Source organism: Festucalex cinctus, chromosome 15 (genome assembly GCF_051991245.1).
Source record: "Festucalex cinctus isolate MCC-2025b chromosome 15, RoL_Fcin_1.0, whole genome shotgun sequence".
Classification (NCBI taxonomy): domain Eukaryota; kingdom Metazoa; phylum Chordata; class Actinopteri; order Syngnathiformes; family Syngnathidae; genus Festucalex; species Festucalex cinctus.
Window position 1 is genome coordinate 12,106,223 of NC_135425.1, and position 22,400 is coordinate 12,128,622.

Consider the following 22,400-nt stretch of genomic DNA (forward strand, 5'->3'; position numbering starts at 1 on the left):
GAGACATCTGATAATCATGTTGGACCAGAAGGTGAGAAATATACTCAAATTCAGCCCGATTATCAGTAAGTGTGTAGCCTGCTTGAGTCCGCTTTCCCGAGCTCGGTGTTGCCAACACACATCAGGATTTATCAGGATTTAATACTGAGCAGGTTTAACATTTACAATTGTCAGCCACTCTTTCCTGTGCAAAATAGTGTAAAAAAAAAATAATACACCACAGCACACCACAGGATAACCAACAGAATCATCTTTTAGGCTCCAATTTGGTCCAATTTATCGTTACGTGTGTACCCTACTTTAGATGACTATCACTAGCACTTAAAGTGCTTTTTGGAGCGCGTGACTTCCTGCAGGGCGTGTGAAGAACTTGTATTGGTCAAGGGTGAATTATCACCCCAGCAGTGACTGCGACTCTACTAATCTCTCTCCCACGGACCAACTTTCACTGAGTCACAATTGAAATCAAGTCAAGATCTTACGATCACTTTTTCACCATAGAAATGCAGATGATGCATCCTGTGGGGGAAATTGAGGAAGAAGGTATAAGGGAAGACGTGCAAAATACCGCTCCCCGAGGTGGCACGGTGTCAGACTTTGTGCCGGCTTTATGGTGTTTAGTGTTCAAAGAGCATCCGCCTACCGTCTTACTAAACAAATAGTAACGTTCAAAACATGAAAAGCTCCCCCGGGTGGAAGTGGCGTTGCGTTTTATTTGAGTGGCTCGTCTTACGGATTCGCACGGAGCTATTTTTATTATAACCTTTGCCGGTGGCCATTTTGTGTTAATGGAAAGCTCCAGCAGATGGCACTGTGGTGATCAAAAGCTTTTCTTCTTCTTCTTCTTCTTCTTCTTCTTCTTCTTCTTCTTCTTCTTCTTCTTCTTCTTCTTCTTCTTCTTCTTCTTCTTCTTCTTCTTCTTCCTCTTCTTCTTCCTCTTCCTCTTCCTCTTCCTCTTCTTCCTCTTCCTCTTCTTCCTCTTCTTCCTCTTCTTCCTCTTCCTCTTCTTCCTCTTCCTCTTCTTCCTCTTCCTCTTCTTCCTCTTCCTCTTCTTCCTCTTCCTCTTCTTCCTCTTCCTCTTCTTCCTCTTCCTCTTCCTCTTCCTCTTCCTCTTCTTCCTCTTCCTCTTCTTCCTCTTCCTCTTCTTCCTCTTCCTCTTCTTCCTCTTCCTCTTCTTCCTCTTCCTCTTCTTCCTCTTCTTCCTCTTCTTCTTCCTCTTCCTCTTCCTCTTCCTCCTCCTCTTCCTCCTCCTCAAACTTCTTGCGTGATTTTGCTTCATCTTTCCTCAATAATGTTTCTGTTTTTATTTTATATTTAATACGGAGGCTCAAAATAACTTTTTGTCTTTGAGTAGCACTTTTGCTAATGAGTGACAGTATAACGACTTAACAATTACTTTCCTTTCTTATACGGTATAATGAAGTATTCTTTAAATTCACATTGTGCATCGTAGCAGACCATATTTTCTTGTCTCGAAAGATTTTCAAAAAAGAAGAATATAACTTTCAGTTTCAACTTTCTGAATGTATCCATCACATTGAAGCTTTTTAGGACCATCTCCTCGGTTCGGAAAATCTTAAAATTCTTAGATTCTCAGTATTGCTCAATGTATCTCAATGAGGCGCGAAATGCGAATTTTATCTCACAAACCGCTTTTGCCGCAGAGTTCCAAGGTCACTCGGACGCAAGAAGCAATCGAGGACAATGTCTTTGCGAGCCAACGTCCCGGAGTGACAGCGGCGAGGCTCAGATCCAGTTCCCCGTCCTAATCCCGCCTGGTATGTGTTGAGAGCGCTCGCTTCCACCGCAGCCCCCTAAATCATGATTTTCTCCGCCTTACTGAGAACGTACAAGCCGGCGACAGAAACACAATGCTTGACTCATGTTCCCCGTTCGTTTGGACGAATGCGTCTCGACACACGTGCATATTGGCACCTCCCGTACACGGGCCTGTGAGAAAGAGTATACGCACACGCGGCCGGTAATACAAGAGCATATCACGTCGCGGAGTTGATCAGAGCAGCATGACCGCATTGTCGCTAAATCACGTCATGTTGTCGCCTTGGAGCTATTGATATAGTCGCAACATCTCCGACTGGCGTTTACCCCCCGTCGACTACACCAATGAGGTTGTGTATCCCACGCCATCCAGTTTCAGCACATTTTAAAGGAACACGAGTGGATTGATTGATTAAATTCAGGGAATTGAACCCGTCTCTTAATGTGCCGGTTTGTAATTATGGACAGAAGACAGCTGCTAGAACGGTCTTTACATCTAAATGTACTTTCTGTTTGATGATTTTACATTCATTCCATGATTTTCCTCAAGCAAATACCTGGTACAAGCTTGGTAGAAAATAGCGTTTAAAAAAAATGATTATTTATGGAATATTGTGCAATCAATTAGGAGCAGCACAGTGACCTTTGAATTGAAGCAAAAAAAAATGTGGAAAACAGTTAAATACTCAACTCAACTCAACTTTATTTATAAAACGCTTTATGAACAGGCGTTGCTGCTTACAAAGTGCTGTACATAAACATAAGTTTTGCAGTAAACAAGAACAAAGCAAACAACGTGACACCTTATTGGACCTTTACCACAACGGCGCCAATCGACTGATTGATTGGTTTTCAATATTTTAATCTGCCTAATATCGGAATCAGTATTGGCCTTAAAAAAATCCATATAAGTCAGGCTTTCCATTCTTTTTACATTCTATTAAAATGTGTCATTATTATTAGTGTATGTTTTTATAAAGTACAAGAGTTCTAAGTTTCTTATTAAAAATATATTTGTAAAATATTTGTTTTTTGTTTTTGCTGGCATGGAATAATGGTTACCTACAGAAAATAGCGGAGGATAGGTCCCCATCAAAAATCAGCACCTAACTATGAACAGGGGCTAATGTGATTAACAAATAATGCAATGTTGAGCGAACCTCAAAACAAAACCTCTCCCTTGCAATTAACGAAATGTAAGTCAAACAAACACAGCGGCAGGCAGCCTTGAACTTTGCTTCCGGAACAGCGTGTTACAAGCTGACTTAGAATAACTGACAGAGTGGAGACAATTGGACTTAATGCCACAATAATCTAATCAGTTGGCTTGGGAGTGGAGGTCACGGGAAACTCCTCTTTCAAGGTCAGAGAAATTAGTGATAGCTACCGGTTGTATAAGCGCACCCCTGGATTAGGTGTTAGACTTGAGCAGCTGCTGTTGATTAGATATGAGCCAATTAATTATTATAACCTTGGCGTTGCGCTGTTTTGTGTTACAACAAACGACTTCCTCGCAAGAGCTAAAATTAGCAAACGTAGGCATGCGATCTGGAACGAGGGAAACTCCATCTGGTGTACAACATCATGCATTATCGTCGTGATTGGACCGTCGAGGTGTTGTATTGTTTGGTAATCTCTAAGGCGTTTCAACCCTACGGGCAAGACTGACATGTAACAAACAGTGACGTGAGTCACACAAGGGCGGAGGAGAGACAACTTTGAGCTCTTTTCAATATTGTTGTGAGTCCACCTGATAGTCCAAGGATCTGGATAACATATGCCGAGGTCGTAGATCCCAGTTCGGGTGTCAGAATGTTGAATGGCTCCGGGCGTACTGTCATCCTGCTTGGTCTATTTAGAAAATGTTGCTCAAACATTTTTGAAAGGTTGACTGTTGGACCAAAAGTACAGTTTTCCTCCTCTGTAACGAGATCCGGGACGCGTCGTCGGCTTTCTAAGCTCGCAAACGCCGAGCACGCCACATGGCTGTCTTTGCGGGCTGGCTGTAGGTTAGGATGCTACGTTCAGGTTCGGGTTACCAACCGTTGCAGAATGGCAGTGGTTGACATGCTGAAACAGCTGTGTGAACAACACATCCAGCTTTGTGGACAGACAGGAGATATGTAGCTGCTAGAACTTTTATATTTTATACCTCTATTGATCCTGCGATCAGGAATTAATGTGAGTTTTAGCATTTGTTGCTATGTGTTGCAGTCATTTGAGGCAGACCATGGAAAAGACCATTGACCATAAGCAATGCGGCAGACTTTAGGAATCAAGAAGCCTAAAAAAAAAGAACTTTTGGAACAGTGGAACACTGAGTGTGGGTGGTGGTATGCCTGGTGGTCAAAGATCTATCCTGAAAGTGTGATAGTCAGTTGAAGAACATCAGAAAATGTGTTCTTTGTGATGCTGAAGGCTAAAGCATGGTACCCGCAAACGGGTCTAAAAATGTGGAGGGTTTCTCACATTTTTATGTTAGTTTGTGGTAGTATTCAAGATTGACCTTTGAGAGACTGCCGGGGCATCCAGACTGCCGGTAAAATATGAAATAATAGAAGAAACAGAAGATAGGCTAACTGTTAGCTCATAGCATAGCGATGACAAAGTTGTTATTCTTGTGGTGAGCGATTTTCCGATCAGATCAGGGAGGGAAAAAAATTTGCTGACAAAGGATCTTTTAGAGACATCTAATAGTTTCATTACAAAGGAGGGAGCCATTTATCGTCACGTTTGTACCCCACTTTTTATTTACAATTGTTAGACCAGATGAGTTTCAAATCTAAACACATAGAGATGCAAAACTTGTGACCTTTTTCTTACGGTGAACCGTTTTCCAGAACAGATTGGGAAGGAAAAATCACTTATACCCCACACCACAGGATAATCACTCAGGATCATCTTTGACAGACATCGATAATCAGGTATTTACTGACTTTGATTGGAAGGATTTTTCAGCATGTGTTTACCCTGCTTTAGTCGCATCTGAAACTGAACAGATTTAATGTACGATCGATCGATCATTGGTCACAACCATTTTCCGAGCAGACTCACCCAGAATCACAGGTAATCATGTATGATTATTTTTTAAAGGCACATGATAATCAGGTGTTAACTTAGATCGGAAGAATTTTTCAACGTGTGTACCCCTGCTTTTAGTCGCATCTGAAACTGAATAGATTTGACATGTACAATCGATCAATCGTTGGTCACAACCATTTTCCGAGCACTCACCTAGAATCACAGGTGATTATTAACATCTCACTCGTCACTCATGATTATTATTATTATTCTTATTTTTTTTAGAGACACCCAATAATCAGGTGTTAACTTTCATAGGAAGGATTTTTCAGCATGTGTGTACCCTGCTTTAGTCACATCTGAAACTGAACAGATTTAATGTACGATCATTGGTCCCAACCATTTTCCGAGCATAATCACAGGATAATCACTCGGGATTATCTTTTAGAGACATCCAATGATCAGGTTTTTGCTGACTTTGACTGGACGGATTTTTCAGCATTTGTGTACCCTGCTTTAGTCGCATCTGAAACTGAACAGATTTAACATGTTGTTGGTGACATTCATTTTCTGATCTGACCCAGAATCAATGGGTAATCACTCAGAATTATCTTTTAGAGACATACGATAATCAAGTGTTGATTTTGATTGGAAGGATTTTTCAGCATGTGCGTACCCTGCTTTAGTCGCGTCCTCCCATGTCGTTGATGACCACACAAAAGGACTTGCTGTTGGAATCATTGAACAAGTTTGACATGTATGATCACTGGCCCCAACCGTTGTCTGAGCAAAATAATTGGATAATCACTCAAGATGATCTTTTATAGACATCTGATAATCAGTACTCTGCAGATCTTGATCGGAAAATTTGGCCCGATATTCAGCGTGTCTATAGCCCGCTTTACAAGTCTACCGTGTCAATCATGCATTCCTTCAGAGAGCTTTTTCTGCTGTGAAAAAAATATATACCAGGGGTGCAGAGGGCAAAGCTTTAGAGAAAGACGACTGATCGTATTTCCACCACATTTCACAATCTTTGTACCTGCTGCAAGTGTACAACAAAGAGGTGTCAAAATTGAAACGGGATCGGCCTGTGTGACAAAACCGCTTGGAGCTATCGGTTCTGGGCAGAGAAAAGACCTGTAACCCCCCACCGCCGCCCCCCCCCCACAGCAGATGGGAGCTTTTTGGTAAGGGCCGCGGGGGAGCGTCCAGACCCCAAGACGACGAGCGCGACCACAAAAAAGCCGACAGACGCGGCCGGACCGTGAAACATGTCCCGCGAGGCGGAGGAGGCTTTCACTCACCTGGCCTTTGGTGTGTCCTCATGTTACCGGGCTTGTGGTGGGCCTCCGCCCAGTCCGCCTGCTCATCATTGTTCGGGGCCTGCGTGCGCAGACAATGAGGACGAGAGCGGGGGGCCGGGCCATGGGAGTGAGCCACGTTTCGCGGCTTATTGTTGGCCATGTATCTTTTTACCAAGGCGGTTAAATTGAGCGATGACGGCGCCCATCAAAGGGTCGGCGATACGCCTGGTCCGCTCCGGGAGGCCCGCGGTGGGCTCCGCTCGCCGCCGACGCGCACTACATCATGTCGACTTTGAAAAGACGCACCTGAAGACCTGTCCATGAATGCCGCACCTGTGCTACTGTGTTTTTGGAAGTGCATCTGTCGCATTCAGACGGCCTGAATTAAAGACCCGGCTCCACGTTTCATAGCTTTCGCACAATGACAGAAAGGGAGAGTGTGAGTGTGTAAGTGCGACAGTGTGTGCGACTCAACCCGGCCGAAGTCCTAACACAGCCCAGATGTGCTTAAGCTGAAAATAAGCAAGCGCTGAATGGAGTTGGGATTCTCGGTTCCAAAGACACGAGCGTAATCCTTCACTTGGCACTGCGACCACAACGGGACGCCGGCGGATTAAAGCGGATCAAACTAGAACCTCACTAGAAGCCGAGTGACAAAGACGTCGAACAATTATGGCATGCGGAGACAAACGTACTCCGACTGGCTGTTTTGAAGGAACGTAAACAAGCGGACGCGGATGTAAACAAACGTGTAACTTGAACCAAGTGAAGCTGGGAAATAAGCAAAAGGCCAACTAACTTGCTACAGTCCACAACATGATTCCACGGCGGCGCAAACAGGGTGGTAAACTACTTGAGATGATGTAGCGAAATGCATACATCTTTCCCCATTGAAATAAATGGTAATATGATTGGCCACAAGGGGGCATTATAATTCAGACAGTCGCACACAAAGAGTTTAATTCACAAATAAGGGACTCAGTAAGCTGCAGTAATATTAGTGATTATTCACATTAAAAAAGACATACAACACATAGAATAAGTCTACACACCCCTGTCCAAAAGTTTATGATCTAAAAAAATCAGCCCAAGATAAATCATTTCAAAACGGTTTCCATCTTAAAACCTGTAAAACACGAATGGGGGGAAAAAAAATACATTTTCAGAGGGGCAGTAAAAATAACTGTGAGAATGGGTTTGCATAAGTGTACACACACTATTATCAATGGAGACCTGACTGTGTTTGAATCAACCAGTCACATTCAAACTTATATTAAGAAGGATCGTTTACCTATTACGTACTTACGTACATTTCAGTCTATTTTTACTAACATAAATGAGTTGAATCACTTTTTTTTACTCAAGTACTTCTACTTTTAATTAAGTACAGGGTATAAATACTTTTGCCACCACTGCATGTGTGTGGCAACAGATATACAGCTTGCAGCCAGTCTAATCAGTCATCCAGAAGTGTGTTGAGATCAAGAACAGCCCAAGCCCCCCCAACCACCCCCTAAGGTGGTACGGCAAAGCTTTCAGTTTGAGGGGTGTGCGGGGGTGGGGGGCGGCGTTAGTGATGGGAGTACAGACAACTGAGTGGTCACACATGTCAGCGTACTATTTACAATGAAAGAGGCCCATCTCAGACCACCTCCAGCTGCAGGGAGCTACAGTCAGCCAGCAAAAACTTCATGGGCCACTAGGGGGCGTTAAACATCCATCACAAAACAAAAGAAATTCTGACAGAGGCTCTCTTTCAACCAGGGTCACCACCAATATCTGGTGAGCAGCAGGAAGACTCCAAGGAGGCCAAAAATATCTCACCAGTGACGGTACATTGTGACTTCCTAGGAAATCGACAATTATTGGTCATTTGAGCTAGTTTCTTATTTCAGCAGTGGCTCTGAAACTAGTAACCCTTTGTATTTATTTATTTATTTACGCATTTATTGATTTTACAATTTTTTTGTGGGGGTTGAAACGGGGATACCAGCTGTTGAAAAAATAAATTGTTTTTGTACCTCCATCTCTCAGGAAGAAAATGTCGACCTCTGGTGGACTGCTTAAAAAGTGTTTTCCTTGATTTCATAGTTAGTTAAAAACTACAGAAAAAAAGTTGTGGGGTTAACTTTTACAAGATTTATTTTCTCATTCAACACAGCACAGATCCTAAAAAAAAAATCAGACTTACTGTCGGAGGTTGGCTTCTGTGGAAAAAAAATCCTCGGAGTTTTAATGCAAATCAGGAATGTTATGAACGACAACCATTTGCATTCTAGACAAGAATAAAAAATAAATAAATAATAATAATAAAAAAAGATGACATAAAAGCCAAAAGGTAACCACGGATGCATTGAGCTTTGTTGTTTAATATGTCTCTATTATTGAGAAAACCTCGATATCGCACATTATGAAGTGTTTGTAGCCCGTCTGCGAATCGTGAATCATCTCAATACACGCCAGTCACAAGGACAAGAGAAGGCCGCTGTGTAAGACTGACACTTGAGGACATGGCAGCGTTGACGGGGTCGTCTCGGTGCCAAAAAAGCAAACGAAACAATAAGCTTGCGCCTTTTGTGGGAAAACAGGAAGAGGATGTGAAACAATACATTACTGGGGGGAAGCATTCAGGTGCTTCCAAGCACGGCCGTGCCAAGAAACAGAATATATTTTGGCACGGGGTTTACATTGCGTGCGTCAAGTGACACAATTCCGATTTTGAATAATATAAAATTATTGTTTTGGCGCAATCTTTCATATAGTTTCTGCTATTGTTGCCATTTTTTTTTAAAGCATTGTTATGTTTTTGGGATGAAACTAAATGCAGACAGCCCAAAAATGTATTTTAAAAAAAAAAAAAAAAAGGACAAAAATGGACATAAGTGTTTTTCATGGGACAGCGACAATATACAGGGTGACACAAAAACATGGGAACTTTTTTTTTTTAAACAATCCAATAAAACCAAAAGTGAAAGAAAAATATTTTATTCATAGTAATTGACATGAGATGTTGCAGTCGTCTATAAGGAATGTCAACAGCAGATTTCAATGCATTCGTACAGGGGGTGTCACCTAAAGGACATAATTTAAAAAAAAAAAAAAAAAAGATAATTCCGACATTGTTTCTAAATTGGCATATTTTAAGGTTTCAATTACTATGACTAAAATATTTTTCTTTCATCACTCTTGGTTTTATTGTACAGTATTGTTGAAAAGTTCCCATTGTTGTGTCACCCTGTATTAGAGGTGTATAGAACGATTACGGTTAAACCCGAGTCCAACATTTTCAGTATTTTGATTAATATTACATTTGTAGAAGAACAATTAAGCAGACTAATCCTAGAGGCCAGTTCTTTTAACCTGCACCGCCCCCTACTGCCGACTAAAATTGACGTCAAAGTTCCTCGGACTCGCATTGTTTTCCGGATTTGATCATATCGCGTTCGCAATGCGAGCCCGATGGCTCTTTGCCGACAAATTCAGTCGATGGGAGGTAGTTGGCCTCAATTGTTGGTGAGTGAGAGGACCTCCAGGATGATTATTGATCCAATTGTCTTGAGACGTAGCGTCACACTTGCGTCTTATTGCATCACGGTGTTCAAGTAACGCTTCAATGAGTCACTGGGCTCTTGTTCACCTCCGTTGCTCTTTTAATTGTTCACACTTTTGACACTCTCCCTTAGACTTGGCTCCGAAAATAGCACAAAGTGATAAGAAGTAGACCAGGCCACTCAAACAATTCAGACTTCCTCAAGTGCCACTAATGTTTCCCGAGGAACCTTGGCCACCGTTGGCGTTCCTTCTTCCCAGAGATTCATACCCTGAAACGCAAAAATGCAAGACAGACGTATGGACCACTAGTCCGCCATGCTGCCAAAATCTATACCACACATTCAAAATGATCCATATCAATATGTGCACGGTGCGGTGGGCTTGATTTATAACAGGATGGCCGATCATTTTTCAGTTTTTGTTTGGAGTTTAGTTTTTTTTTTTTTTTTCTAATTTAGTTAGTTTGAATTAGTTTTCAGGGCAGCTCTGTTAGTTTTTATTAATTTTAGTTATTTCAAAAATCCTTAGTTTTTGTTAGTTTTAGTATTAGTTTTTCTTTTAAATTTTTTTTATATTATTTGTGTGCAATATTTAATGAACACCATGGTAAAATGAAAAGAGCAACACACTTCTTATCTAGTGTTGCATTTCGTCTGAATGAAATGGAAAAAAAACAGGCAAGGTGAGCCATTGGAGCCAAAAGTCAAGTACGCAAAATTCTCAGCTAGGAGCGACGTCATCTGAAGGTGCTTTTTTTTATTGGCTGCTGCTAGATGACGTCACTTCTGCGTCACACACTTTCAAGCGTCCTTATTCTTGTTAATATTGAAATAAATATACTTAAATCACATTTAAAATCAACCCCAAAAGGTCATGAATTAAATTAATTACCAAAGACTAAAACCAAGGACATTTTCACTATAATTGTGGGAATGCATTCCCACATATGTTATTGTGATTTTTATTCTCCACACTTTTTTGCCACGTAACAACTACAACAAAATACTACCAATTTACACGGTTCAAATTTCAACTAGCTTAAAAAATGTATGCCTCCCGAGGTATATATCGTCTGATTCCATATTACTTACAGTATTTGCACAATTTAACGTTTAAAAGAAACTTTTCCCCATTCATTTTCAATGGGACAGACATTGAACTTTTTCGAAGTACACTTTCCACGCTCACATCCGTATGTATAACTTATCATCATTACCAGGTGTCTGATACCGCTCGGTGGCACAGTTGGTAAAGTGTATTGTCCAGTAACCAGGAGGTCATAATTTCATATCTCTCAATTTACTTCATAAGCATTCCACATGCATCCAAATCTTAGCATTCAGCTATTAACATTCAACTTTCAGCATTCCCACGCAATTTCTCCAGAAATTGCACTTAGTCTAGTTATAGTTAGTTTTAGTTTTGAAAATGTTAAAAGTAGTTTCAGTTAGTTCTGGTTTTATATATATATATATATATATATATATATATATATATATGTATGTGTGTGTGTGTGTGTATATATATATATATATATATATGTATATGTATATATATATGTATATGTATATATATATGTGTATATATATGTGTATATATATATATATATATATATATATATATATATATATATATATATATACATATATATATATATATACATATATAAAGCATTTTCGTTTTTATTTTAGTTTAACAAAAAAGTTTTTTGAATGTTAGTTTTAGTTATTTTGTTATTTTTAGTCAACTAAATTAACCTTGATTAGGATACAGATTAATTGTACCTCCGGCCATGTGTAAAAGAGAATGTAATTGTTCTGCCACTATACATTACTGGTATAGATAGATGAAAAAAAGAGACTTCGATGACTTAAAACTTGTGCTGCATCTCAGAAATATTTGATCTCTCCCTGTCAATCAGCCAAGTATTAATAATACTGAAAAAGTAACAGAAAAATGTTTAGTTTTCAAGGATTTTGCTGAGTGCCTTACAAAAGCACTACATGCACTTCATTCTACCCTTTCGTAATCATTCAAATTGTCAGCATCCATTAAGAGCATCTGGCATTTCCAAATCAGAATTTCGATGCACCCTTCCTGTCCTTGAGTCTATAAGTATAATAGGGTCAGTTGTCAAGTTCTTCTGAAATTGTGAACATAATGTCCACATCTTTAAAAGTACTCATTCAAATCTGCCATTCATTCCCAACAATGGGCACAACATCATCCTTCGAAGCTGAGACGACCTCCGATTATCTAACTTGAGAATTTGTGTGTGTTTTCTTTTTCTTATTTCGCCACAGGCGGCCTCACCACATGGCAATTCAGGGGCCAATTACTCCCAACATGGTCTGTCACCTTTTGTCATGTGGGAAAAGGAAGCGACCAACGCATGGTTGTACTTGTGAGTGTGCTTGAAGAGGTGTTAGGAGTGACGAGAGAAGCTGTGGGATCAAAAGGTCGTTTTCTATGCCGCTTGTCCTCATTAGATTTACACGGGGCCTCGAACCTACCAGGCAACTTTGGGCGGACTGGTCAGCTCCGAAAACCAGATTCAAAGACACCCTGTGCCGGAATATCGTGACATTCCATAATCAGATTTTGAACATGTGTCTTTAAAAGGTGGAGCCAGTCATGTAGCAATCCTTTTGCATTACAATTTGATCTCTCTCTAAATGAGCTTAGTGTCTTTTATATCCTGTGCCAGTTGAATTCATTTTTAACATTTCTAACATGAAAAGCATCCTACTTGTGTTCTTCGCCCTGAGATTGAGGCCGCACTCTCCTGACTGCTCATTTTGTACCGGAATGCCAAATACAAAATGTGCGCCCGATAAAGCATTCTTTGTTGACATTTCATACAAACAACAAATGCGCTTGTGCACGATTATCAGCTGCTCATCACGGCAGCCAAGAAATAGAAACAGAAAATGTAGCTCTTAATTTCCTGCGATATAACATCGTGTAGTCAATTGGTTTCAAACTAAAGTGTGCAAGTGTATTGGCCCACGTGAAAAGAAAGGCCATTTTCTAAGTCATTGCATCTATTAGGCCTTCTTGGAAGTAGCAATTAGCACTCTTAGAAATGTCTTTGATCAATCAGTGATTGCAAAAATCATTTCCATCTTCTGTTCTTGAATGTTGACGGATTCAAGTATGATTTATCACAATGTCATTTATCCATCTATTATCTTCCACATTGAAAATCGCTTTTCCAAACAAAGTCAGTGAATCGAAACCCCTTCAATTGTCAACAGTAACAGTAAGTGATGCAGATTTGATTCACGTTCCATTCGTTAATCTTTACTACGGTATATATATATTTTTTGTCCTTGTAGATTCAGGGAAATGAAGAGTGCATACAAAATTAAAAAAAGCTTTTAATGGATGGGGAGGACTTGAATTCTTCTGAAAAAGTAGCCGAGATAATGCAGATTGTGTGCTTTTGTAAGGCACGCATCAAAACTTATTATTATTATTATTATTATTATTATTATAGTATATATTATATAATTATAATAATTATTTATTATATTATAGAAAATGTCCTTAACCTTTGTTTTATCAATTTATATCATATATAGGCTTTTGGGATCCGTTTTAAAGTTATTTTAATATTGCTGTAAGCCCGTCAGTCACTGGAGAATTGTAGTTTACTTTATTCCACAGTGCTTTATCATGCACTCGACAAATAATCCATACATATCTATAAAAAAATAAATAAACTGAACAAAAACAATCAATTTTCCAAAAAATAAAAACAAGACTACTCTAAAAACTAATTAAAACTAACCAAATTACAAAAAAAAAAAAAACAGTCATAATGAAATAAAAATAACTACAATGAAAAAATCAAAAACTTATACCCTCCCAGCCACACACACCAGGATTTGCAAGAGCAAATATTGAAGTCGGATGTATGATAACGTGTACCCTTCTTGAGACAAAAGAAATACCACAAGATACCAATCGGAAACAATATCTAACCAGACTCGGCATAAAAACAGAGAAGGCCATGCAAGAGGTTCTGCTGCAGCTGTCTGCTCAGTTGTGCATGAGCCGATTAGCACTGGGACGCTTTTATCTGAGTGCTTTTCTCAGGATTCTTCTTACACACGGCTGAGCATGTGAACAAATCGGATATTATCGACGAGCTTTGGCCCTTTCCATCAGAGATTGCGCAATTCTCAAAGAGACACATCATCGTTTTTCTAAGCTGCTACCGATAATATATATTTTATGACATAACTAACTACGGATAAACATTTGGTTTGTTTTGACATGGGAGCTGTCAGTTGGACAACTTTTTGCTTTGACTTGTGGCAATAAGCTCCAGTTGTTGCAAGTTGTGAACATTTCATCATCATCAAAAAAAAAAAAAAAAAGACTAGGCCCTATTTTCATGCCCAGCGCACATCTAGCACAAAGCACAGTCTAACTGTGTGCACATGAGTGGAGTTTTCTTTCTTTTGGTATGTTCCCAGACTGGCACGGGACGAAGTGGACATTTGCGCTGTTGCGTGCCATTGTGAGAGGGAATGCAGCCGGCTACCGGCCAATTGAAGTGGCTCCCCTCATCCCTTTTAAGGTCAGTGCTGGATCTGCATGTAGGTACAGCAGATTGGCATGCACAAAGTATGTTTGAAAGAAACTACAATAAGATCTACACTTGCGAATGATGTAAAGTTGGCCATCAACCATAAACAAAATAAATACACAACTATTTATATACATATTATATAAAATTTACCGTGGCACAATAATGAAGATGTGCCTGTTTGAGCCTGTGTCTATACAAAAATAAGGCAAGACCCTTTAAATTTAATGTCAAATTATAAATAATATAATTAAAAAATAACACAATTAATGAATTAAAAATTAACTTAATTTTAAAATAAACTTTCAATAAACTATGTTGTCTTAAAATAGCCTCTTTTACCTAAATGCTAACATGGAAATTAATGGAAATATATTAGTGTTGTGGTCCGATACCGATACTGGTATCGGCAGAGGATACTGCATTAAAACAGTGTTATTGGTATCGGTGAGTAGTCACAAGTAACAAGCCGATACCATTAATTCCAACACTAATATCGGATTTTGGATGCAGCATCTTGTGTCTTGCTCGTGCACGAAATTCACTGATATGTGACATGTTCACTGCATGCCGATCTAAGAGATCCTATTGGCCCTTGAATGCTCTCAACCAATGGCAGGACAGCTTTTTCATGTTGAGGGGGGAAAAGAAAATAATAATAATAATAATAATAATAATGAATAGATTAAAAAAATGCAAGTAACACAAGTTTTAAGTCCACGTCAATTCCGAAATCAGATAACTGATTTATTGTATGATAATTAAAAAAAAAAAAAATGTAACAAATAAAATAAACCCTTCCCACAACCCCTTTAAATGCTTACAAAAAACAAAGACAAAGGGCATATGAGAGAATGGAGAACGACTAATTCACATGAAATAACCTTCTGTCAGCCATGCATGTCCTTTACTTCCTGCCTTTAACCAAGATTGGCGTTTCATCGGTTGGGCCCGAGTCATTACTCTGTTTTTATCACGAAAAGAGTACAAGTGAGAATGTGAGGCTTTCTGCTGCTATGATATTTTCTCAAGGCACTGTTAATGTGACCAATTATTTATTTATTTATTTTTTTAATTGATGTTTCCTGAGAAAAGCGCTCTTTGTGTGCTGTGAGAGTTGAGCATTGAACAACTGCCAAAGTCTCCTGCGCCCATTAGACACAAGACAAGCTTGCGGTTGTGCATGATCTGACATGTTGGCCTTTTTGTGTCGTCAATATTGCCATCTTTTCAGGGGTAGAAACGAATGAGCTGTTTAACTAAAGGTGTAGCTGATTTTAGCAGAGATGGCCATTATTTTTACAAATCAGCCCAGATTTTATGCACTGCCTGATTAATCAAGCTAATGCATTTCTTTCATTGGATTTTAGTTTTATACAGTATAATAATCCCCTCCCCTCTCCACGGCAGCCTCTTTCCACCTTGACAAGCCAACGGATGCTAGCGCACGCGCACAAAAGCACACACCGGCTTGATCAATGCTTGATGCCAAATGCGAGCTGTGTGTGATGGGTTGCCAGCAGGGGGACGGTCAATGTGCTGCCGCTTGTTTTCTGTCAGAATATTTTCATATTCTCTCAGTGTGCAGCAGCTCACCCATGCCTCGTGGATGACTTGAATCTGCCACTTGGGGATTAGAGAAGCACACACAACAGCTTCCAACAATAAAAAGGTAAAGTCACTTTTTATTACAGCATGACTTTATCGTTTGTATCTTGGTTGCCGTCAATTGTTAGTTGTGCAAAGCCTACCAAAATCTGTATTTTATTTCTAGTGCGGAAAAACTTTGCTGTTTTTTTTGTCACAGACCGTTGCACTTTATCAGCTATACAATCAAATTGGATAATTTAACGAGTTGGAAATATAAATATATTAACAATAACATTAAGTATGAGAACAGTCAATTCTTACAAAAAATACATATTGACATATATTATTATTATTATCATCATCATCATCATCATCATCATTATTATTAAAATTTATAACTAACATTAGGAAGTTAGATCAGTTTTCTCAGAGCCAATTATTAATAAATATATATTTTTTAAATGTCCACATCATAAAATAAATACAATAAAAATAATTCATTGACACTTAAAGATATTACAATTGCATGGTTTCGCCTAGGCAAATTTAAAATTCATAAAAATTCATATTAATTTAATTAATTAATGAAATTATGATTGAAATTATGATGAAATTAATTAATATGATTATTCACAAAGTGCATGGTTTCTTCAAGCTTAGGCTAAAGCTAGGTTAAGCTTAGGACAAAACATATAAAAATGTATGTTGACATGAAACTATATTGGAAATGCATGTTTTCTCCCAGCCATTTATTGAAGAAAAATAATACTGATAAAAACTGATGATGTTCATACTGTCAGAAAAATAATTTAAAAATGTGGCTTTTTTTTTTTTTTAATCACCGCATTGGACTTTTCATTACTATGCTGAATACATATAAATGACATACAGTAGAATAAGAAAGTCTCCTTGTATGTATTATGGGCCGCCACAGAGAGCGCGGCGAGGCAGACATGCGTTGGGTTTATGCGTCTCGCGTGCAAGACGGAGCCTTGATGCCTAATAAGTGGAAGTAAGAGGTGACAGAGGGTCCGTCTGATGCACGAGACTTCAATGAGCACAGTGGGGGGGGGGGGTTGGGTCATCTCTTGAAGCTGTGTATGCACATGTGTGCACTGGTGGGAAGTAACACAATGCGAATACTCACAGTTCAAGTTTACTGTAAAAGTATAGATAAAACATAGTGTTAAAAAATAGTAAAGTCTGGTAGCTTACTGCTAACACACAATGCAAAACGTCATAGACAGGCTAATGAAACTGGCATCGATTGTGTACAATAATGCCCACAGGCATATATTTTTGTATCCTCTGCAAGAATTCCACTTGCACTTCCATTGCAGCTTAGGTTTGACAGTCTTTCTTCTGTTTCATCATCAAACCAAGGTGTAGTGTGTATGTATGTATTACTGCCCCCTGGTGGCCATGGTACACACCAGAAGGAGCAGCACAATGCCCATATTGTCTTTGAGATTTTGATTGATTGAGCTCAAGGAGGTCTTATAAGACGGAGAACGTAAACCCAGGAGCATTAATGCCAAATGGCGCAACCGTTTTGAAAAAGCAAGATATTCCCCATGTATTTATGAAAGAGAATTGGTTGCAAATGCATTGTCAGCAGTTTCTGGCATTCAAAAATTCTAATCTAATCTGAAAAAACAACAACAACAACAACAACAACAACAAAAAACCCCACCAAGATGTAATGTGATATTTTTTGTTAATTTGCTATCATTCGCTAATTAATTAATTTATTTATTTATTTTGGTTTGTTAATGAATTTACAATGTTAGCAAAGCTATGGTGAGACGTTTTTGTTTTTCCCTCCTGTGTGTAATTATCATTGATGGAAAAATTACATTTGTGCTGTTTTGTACCAACAGCGGGTATCATAATATACATTTTGACTTCAGTTTTTTAAATCCGTACTACTTTTAACAGAATCTTTAAGTATCTTTACTTTTACTTGAGTAGAGTGTGAGTACTACCATGGACGTTGATGGAATGGGAGGCGAGTGTGGATAAGTAAACATCTGACCAAATGTTGTTTGATGTTGTCCAATAACATAACGGGAAGCGTGTTTAGAGCACTGATAATATTGTGCAAACCGACGCCCGCGCACCCGACTCCATCACATTAACAAAAGATGGAAATCCTTTTATAATCAGCGCTCCGGCTGTGAATTGTCCACACGGAAAAGCGACCCCTTTTTTCATAATCACAAATGTCTTGACTTAATCGCCTCTTTGGTAAGTGTGCTGCAGGCAGAGCAGCGTTGTTTAATTGTGACTGATTAAACGCTCGCACACTCCACAAATCCGGCCCTTCGTTAATTGTCATCTATGTTTGGTCCTGACTTGAGTTGATTTGGACTTAAAGGTCTTCCTTTCCGTTATGATGGCAGTGAATAAAACAGGCAGCAGGTTGGCGGATAGTGAACTTTTTTTTTATTTATGTATTTTTTTTAAACTGGTTTCAAGCTATTTATTGCCACTCCCTTTTGAAGTTTACTGTCAAATTAAACATAACGTAACATAAAGTCAGCTTAGCATGTTGCTAACAAACAATACAGCACTTATATAGACAGGCTAACGACTAGCATCTGTGTGGCGATGTTATTTGAACATAAACAGTGGAAAGACACCAAAGAGGCTTTGTATCACATTTTAATTAGCATTTTGCGCCTCATCAAAACACATTCCGACAAGTATTACGAAGGGACGACGAGGATAGATGGAGAAGCCAATGCTATGCTAATTGTTAAGCTAACCTCAGATTGACGCGGACTTTTCACAGATGTCTGGCTGGACCCGTGTTTAAGTGTAGCGTATCCAACGTTGTCCAGCAAACTAGCAGGCAAACTAATCAGAGAAAATCTGTTTGCTAAACAGAACCGCAATCATAAATATAAACATAAATTACGTTCCGCTATGGCGTACATCGGCTAGGAGGAGTAGCCTTTAATCTTACAACTATAATTAGATTTGCCACTGTATTTTTTATTGATTTTATTTTTTGCTATGGTCCATTTCAGTTGTGGTTCATTCCCGACCACCCATTTTGACATTCCACACAAAATCCAACATACTCTTTGTTTGTTTGCAACAGAAATGGACCGGCAACACAGCTTCTATCGGCAGGTGGACGTCCACGACCACGTTCACTACATCGTCGCCATTTTTGTGTTTGTGATCGGAACAGTGGGCGTTACCGGAAATGCCTTGGTCATGTATGCATTTTTCTGGTAAGGTTTTTTTTTTTTTTTTTTGAACATTATATTATGTACAAACAAAGAATATGACCAAATGAGAAAAAAAGGGAAGGAGACCTTGTTCAGGTTGTGCTTAAAACATGTCCGATCATTATTTTCTTAAGGGAGGGTTAGTTATAGAATGCATTGATACTTATATATACTGCCAATAAGCATTTTCTTTAAGAGGAAGTTTATTTCTCAAAAAAATCAGCAAATAAGTGACTCTGTGGGTGCCTATCCGCGAGTATTACACAATTTGTTTTTCACATTTTTACCTTTTATTTGGTGAACACAGGACAAAGGGAATAAAATAATTATAATACTTTCCAGAAGTTGGCAGTTCATGTGAGTGGAGGATTTTTGTCTGACATTTATATTTTCACCCCCAAAATGAAAAAAAATCTATTCTTGATTCAGTAGGTGGATGCCAATGTCACAAGCTCGGACACAATGGCCTTTGCAGAGGCTGGCGGGCATTCAATACCAGGAAAGAACCAAGTGGTTTGCCAACTGTATTCCATAAATCAATAGAAAACATACACGCACGCGCGCGTGCACGCACACTCTCACACACACACACACATTTTCATTTTCTGTCAACTTAAACCACCTACAACATGAGCCATTGCTATCTGTTTAATAATTTAATAAATCTATAAATAAGATGTCTAGATAGGGTATGTTTTTTCCTTTCGTTGTACTGAGTTATCAAAACGGATGAATATAACAGACAGTACGCTTTACAGTTGGGACAAAAAATAGCCCAAATTGGGCCAAAAAGGGATGGACCCAACTTTTTGAGTTATCTACTTAACCCAAAATGTTGGGTCAAATGTACAACCCACAAAGCAACCCCCCAAAAAAATATTTTTGTCAAAGACAAAACAAAACAAAACATAAGCGTTGGATTATTCTTGGTAATTATTAAAACAAATGCCATATATATATATTTTATTTTATTTTATTTTTTTTTAATAAAAATGTAACAAAAAAATTGGGTTGGTCCATTTTTTTAAATCCAATTTGGGTTATTTTTTTTACCCACATGTTTTTAGAGTATAATAAATTATTTAAACTTCTGTAACCCTTTGTCTAATTTGACCATAGCAAACTAATGTTTGCTATAAATACAGTGTTCCCTCGCTTTAACGCAGTTCACTTTTTGCGGTTTCGCTGTATCGCAGATTTTTTATTTTTTTTTGTGCAATTTTGCATTAACTTTTTTTTACAGTAATGTACCTATTCTATAAAATGTCTGAAAGTTGGAACCTTGTGAATGTTTAAATGAGAGAAATGTGAGAAAATGTAAATGCCTCAATGAGAAAACTGTATAAACTGTGTGGTGGGGTATTTAGAGTCTTAAAACATTTATAATAAATGTAAAACGAAGCTAACTACTTCGCAGATTTCATTTATTGCGGGTATTTTTTGGAAGCTTACACCAGCGGAAAACGAGAGAACAATGTAGCGTTACCCTGTATGTCGCATATATTTAGCCATTTGATGCAATGGTTGCCACTGATCGTATTAATCAATATGTAAACAAAATACACCCTGTGGAAGGTATACCCTAATGCACTTCTGGTGTTACGAGAGCCACTTGAGTGGCCGATGGGCCATTGACGAGTAACCTGAAAGATCAGCGAGCGCAAACCGAGTGTCAGGCACAACACTGAGACTGCATTAAGTTTGTACTCCAGGGGGAACTCCTAAGACTTGCCTGATTGAGCAACATAAAAATACACTCCAGTGGTATGAGAGAAATGTGGAATGCCTTCTCTCTGAGTGAGTCAATGAATGTATGTATTGACTGCTTTGATTGGGACATTTTGGGGGGGTTGTGGACCATGGTATTCCGCCAGCAATCCATTTGAAGTCAAAGGGATCTTTTTCACCACTTTGTCTTTGCTAACTGATGAGCTGTGAAAGCCAACATGTTGTACATGTCATGCAACAAAGGCACTTTATTCAAGGGGGTGGAGAAAAGTCTCTAGCAGCACGAGAGCAACACTAACATGACATTCAATACTCAATCTCTTTGTGAAAGCGACGGACATACCGGCTAGACTGCCACATCAATGTCAAACTAAACAATCTAATATCCGCTATTCACAACAAGCAGCTAGCTAACGCTATGCTAATGGCTTTGAATGGGTTTCCTACATCTTAAGCCAAGTTAGATTTAAGACTTTTCAAGTCTTTTTAAATTTGAAATAATATTTAAGACCAACTTTACAGTGGTCCCAATGTTGTCCAAAGTTGCTAGCGTATATAAATTATGTCTCGCTTTTAAAGTGGAAGTCAACCTTAAACATTTCTTGACAGTAATATGTTATATGTGACCTAACTAGTCTAAACATGCCATCCTGATTAATATTACATTTGTGGAATATGAGTTATGAAGCAAAATCCAGCTGGTTTTATAGGGGGCGACCGTTTTGCCACTTTCTGTCGACTGAAGATGACATCACAGTTGCACAGGGCTCAGGCAACGGCCAATCACAGCTCACAGCTGCTTAACTCATATTCCACTAATGCAATATGAACCAGAACCCCATATTTAGACAAATGGGGCTGCATAGAACATATTATTGTCAAAAAAATTTGAGGGTTGACTTCCCCTACCCGTAGGCAGTATTGTGACCCGTTTTGGGCTTTTTGATGGTTCTGACCAAGTCGTTTCAAAATAAGATACTGCCTATGGACTATGAGCGAGAAGTGGTTGTAGTTAGACATTTAAAGAACCAGTTCAGCTATTCTTTTGCCAACCTTATTCAACCTTTCTTTTTATATTCATGGATTCACTGAAGACTTTTTGAAGGATCTGTAGGAACCCTGTTTGATAGTGTACCTCGCACCTAGCAGCCAAATCATAGCCAGGGAAACGCTGTGTGCTGTCGGTATTTTCTTAAATTTGCGAATTTTCTATGTCATAGTTTGGCCAAATTTCAGCACGGCTTGCCTTGCTCTATTACTGTACTATTTTCCTATTTAGACATGCTTGTGACTGCATCTCAGAGCTTATTATACACAATAAAAACAAAATGTCCATACAATGCCTCCTTTAATAATGGGACAATGTGTGTTTCAGTAACAAAAAGCTACGCACTCCTCCCAACTTTTTCATCATGAACCTGGCAGTCAGCGACTTCCTCATGGCCATCACTCAGTCGCCCATCTTCTTTGTCAACTCCCTCTACAAGGGCTGGATTTTTGGGGAAACGGGTATGTATATATCAGGTTGACCAAAATAATTGGCAACCACTGATCTACACAATTGCATTTATAAATTGCAATACTGTA

General features: G+C 38.9%; 1 protein-coding gene across 9 annotated transcripts in view; it reads left to right on the top strand.

Annotated features, from left to right (window-relative positions):
• The window catches only part of opn4xa (opsin 4xa), a 37,108-nt gene that overhangs the window by 7,595 nt on the left and 7,113 nt on the right, over positions 1–22,400 (top strand). For all 9 annotated transcript variants that reach the window (XR_013278713.1, XR_013278712.1, XM_077497561.1 and 6 more), the window contains exons 2-5: positions 14,144–14,247; positions 15,667–15,928; positions 18,953–19,088; positions 22,189–22,322. Coding sequence is in view for 7 of the 9 variants with exons in the window: in XM_077497561.1 (XP_077353687.1) it covers positions 18,955–19,088; positions 22,189–22,322 (268 nt within the window). In the remaining 2 variants the exon portion in view is untranslated. The remainder of the gene's footprint in view (positions 1–14,143; positions 14,248–15,666; positions 15,929–18,952; positions 19,089–22,188; positions 22,323–22,400) is intronic.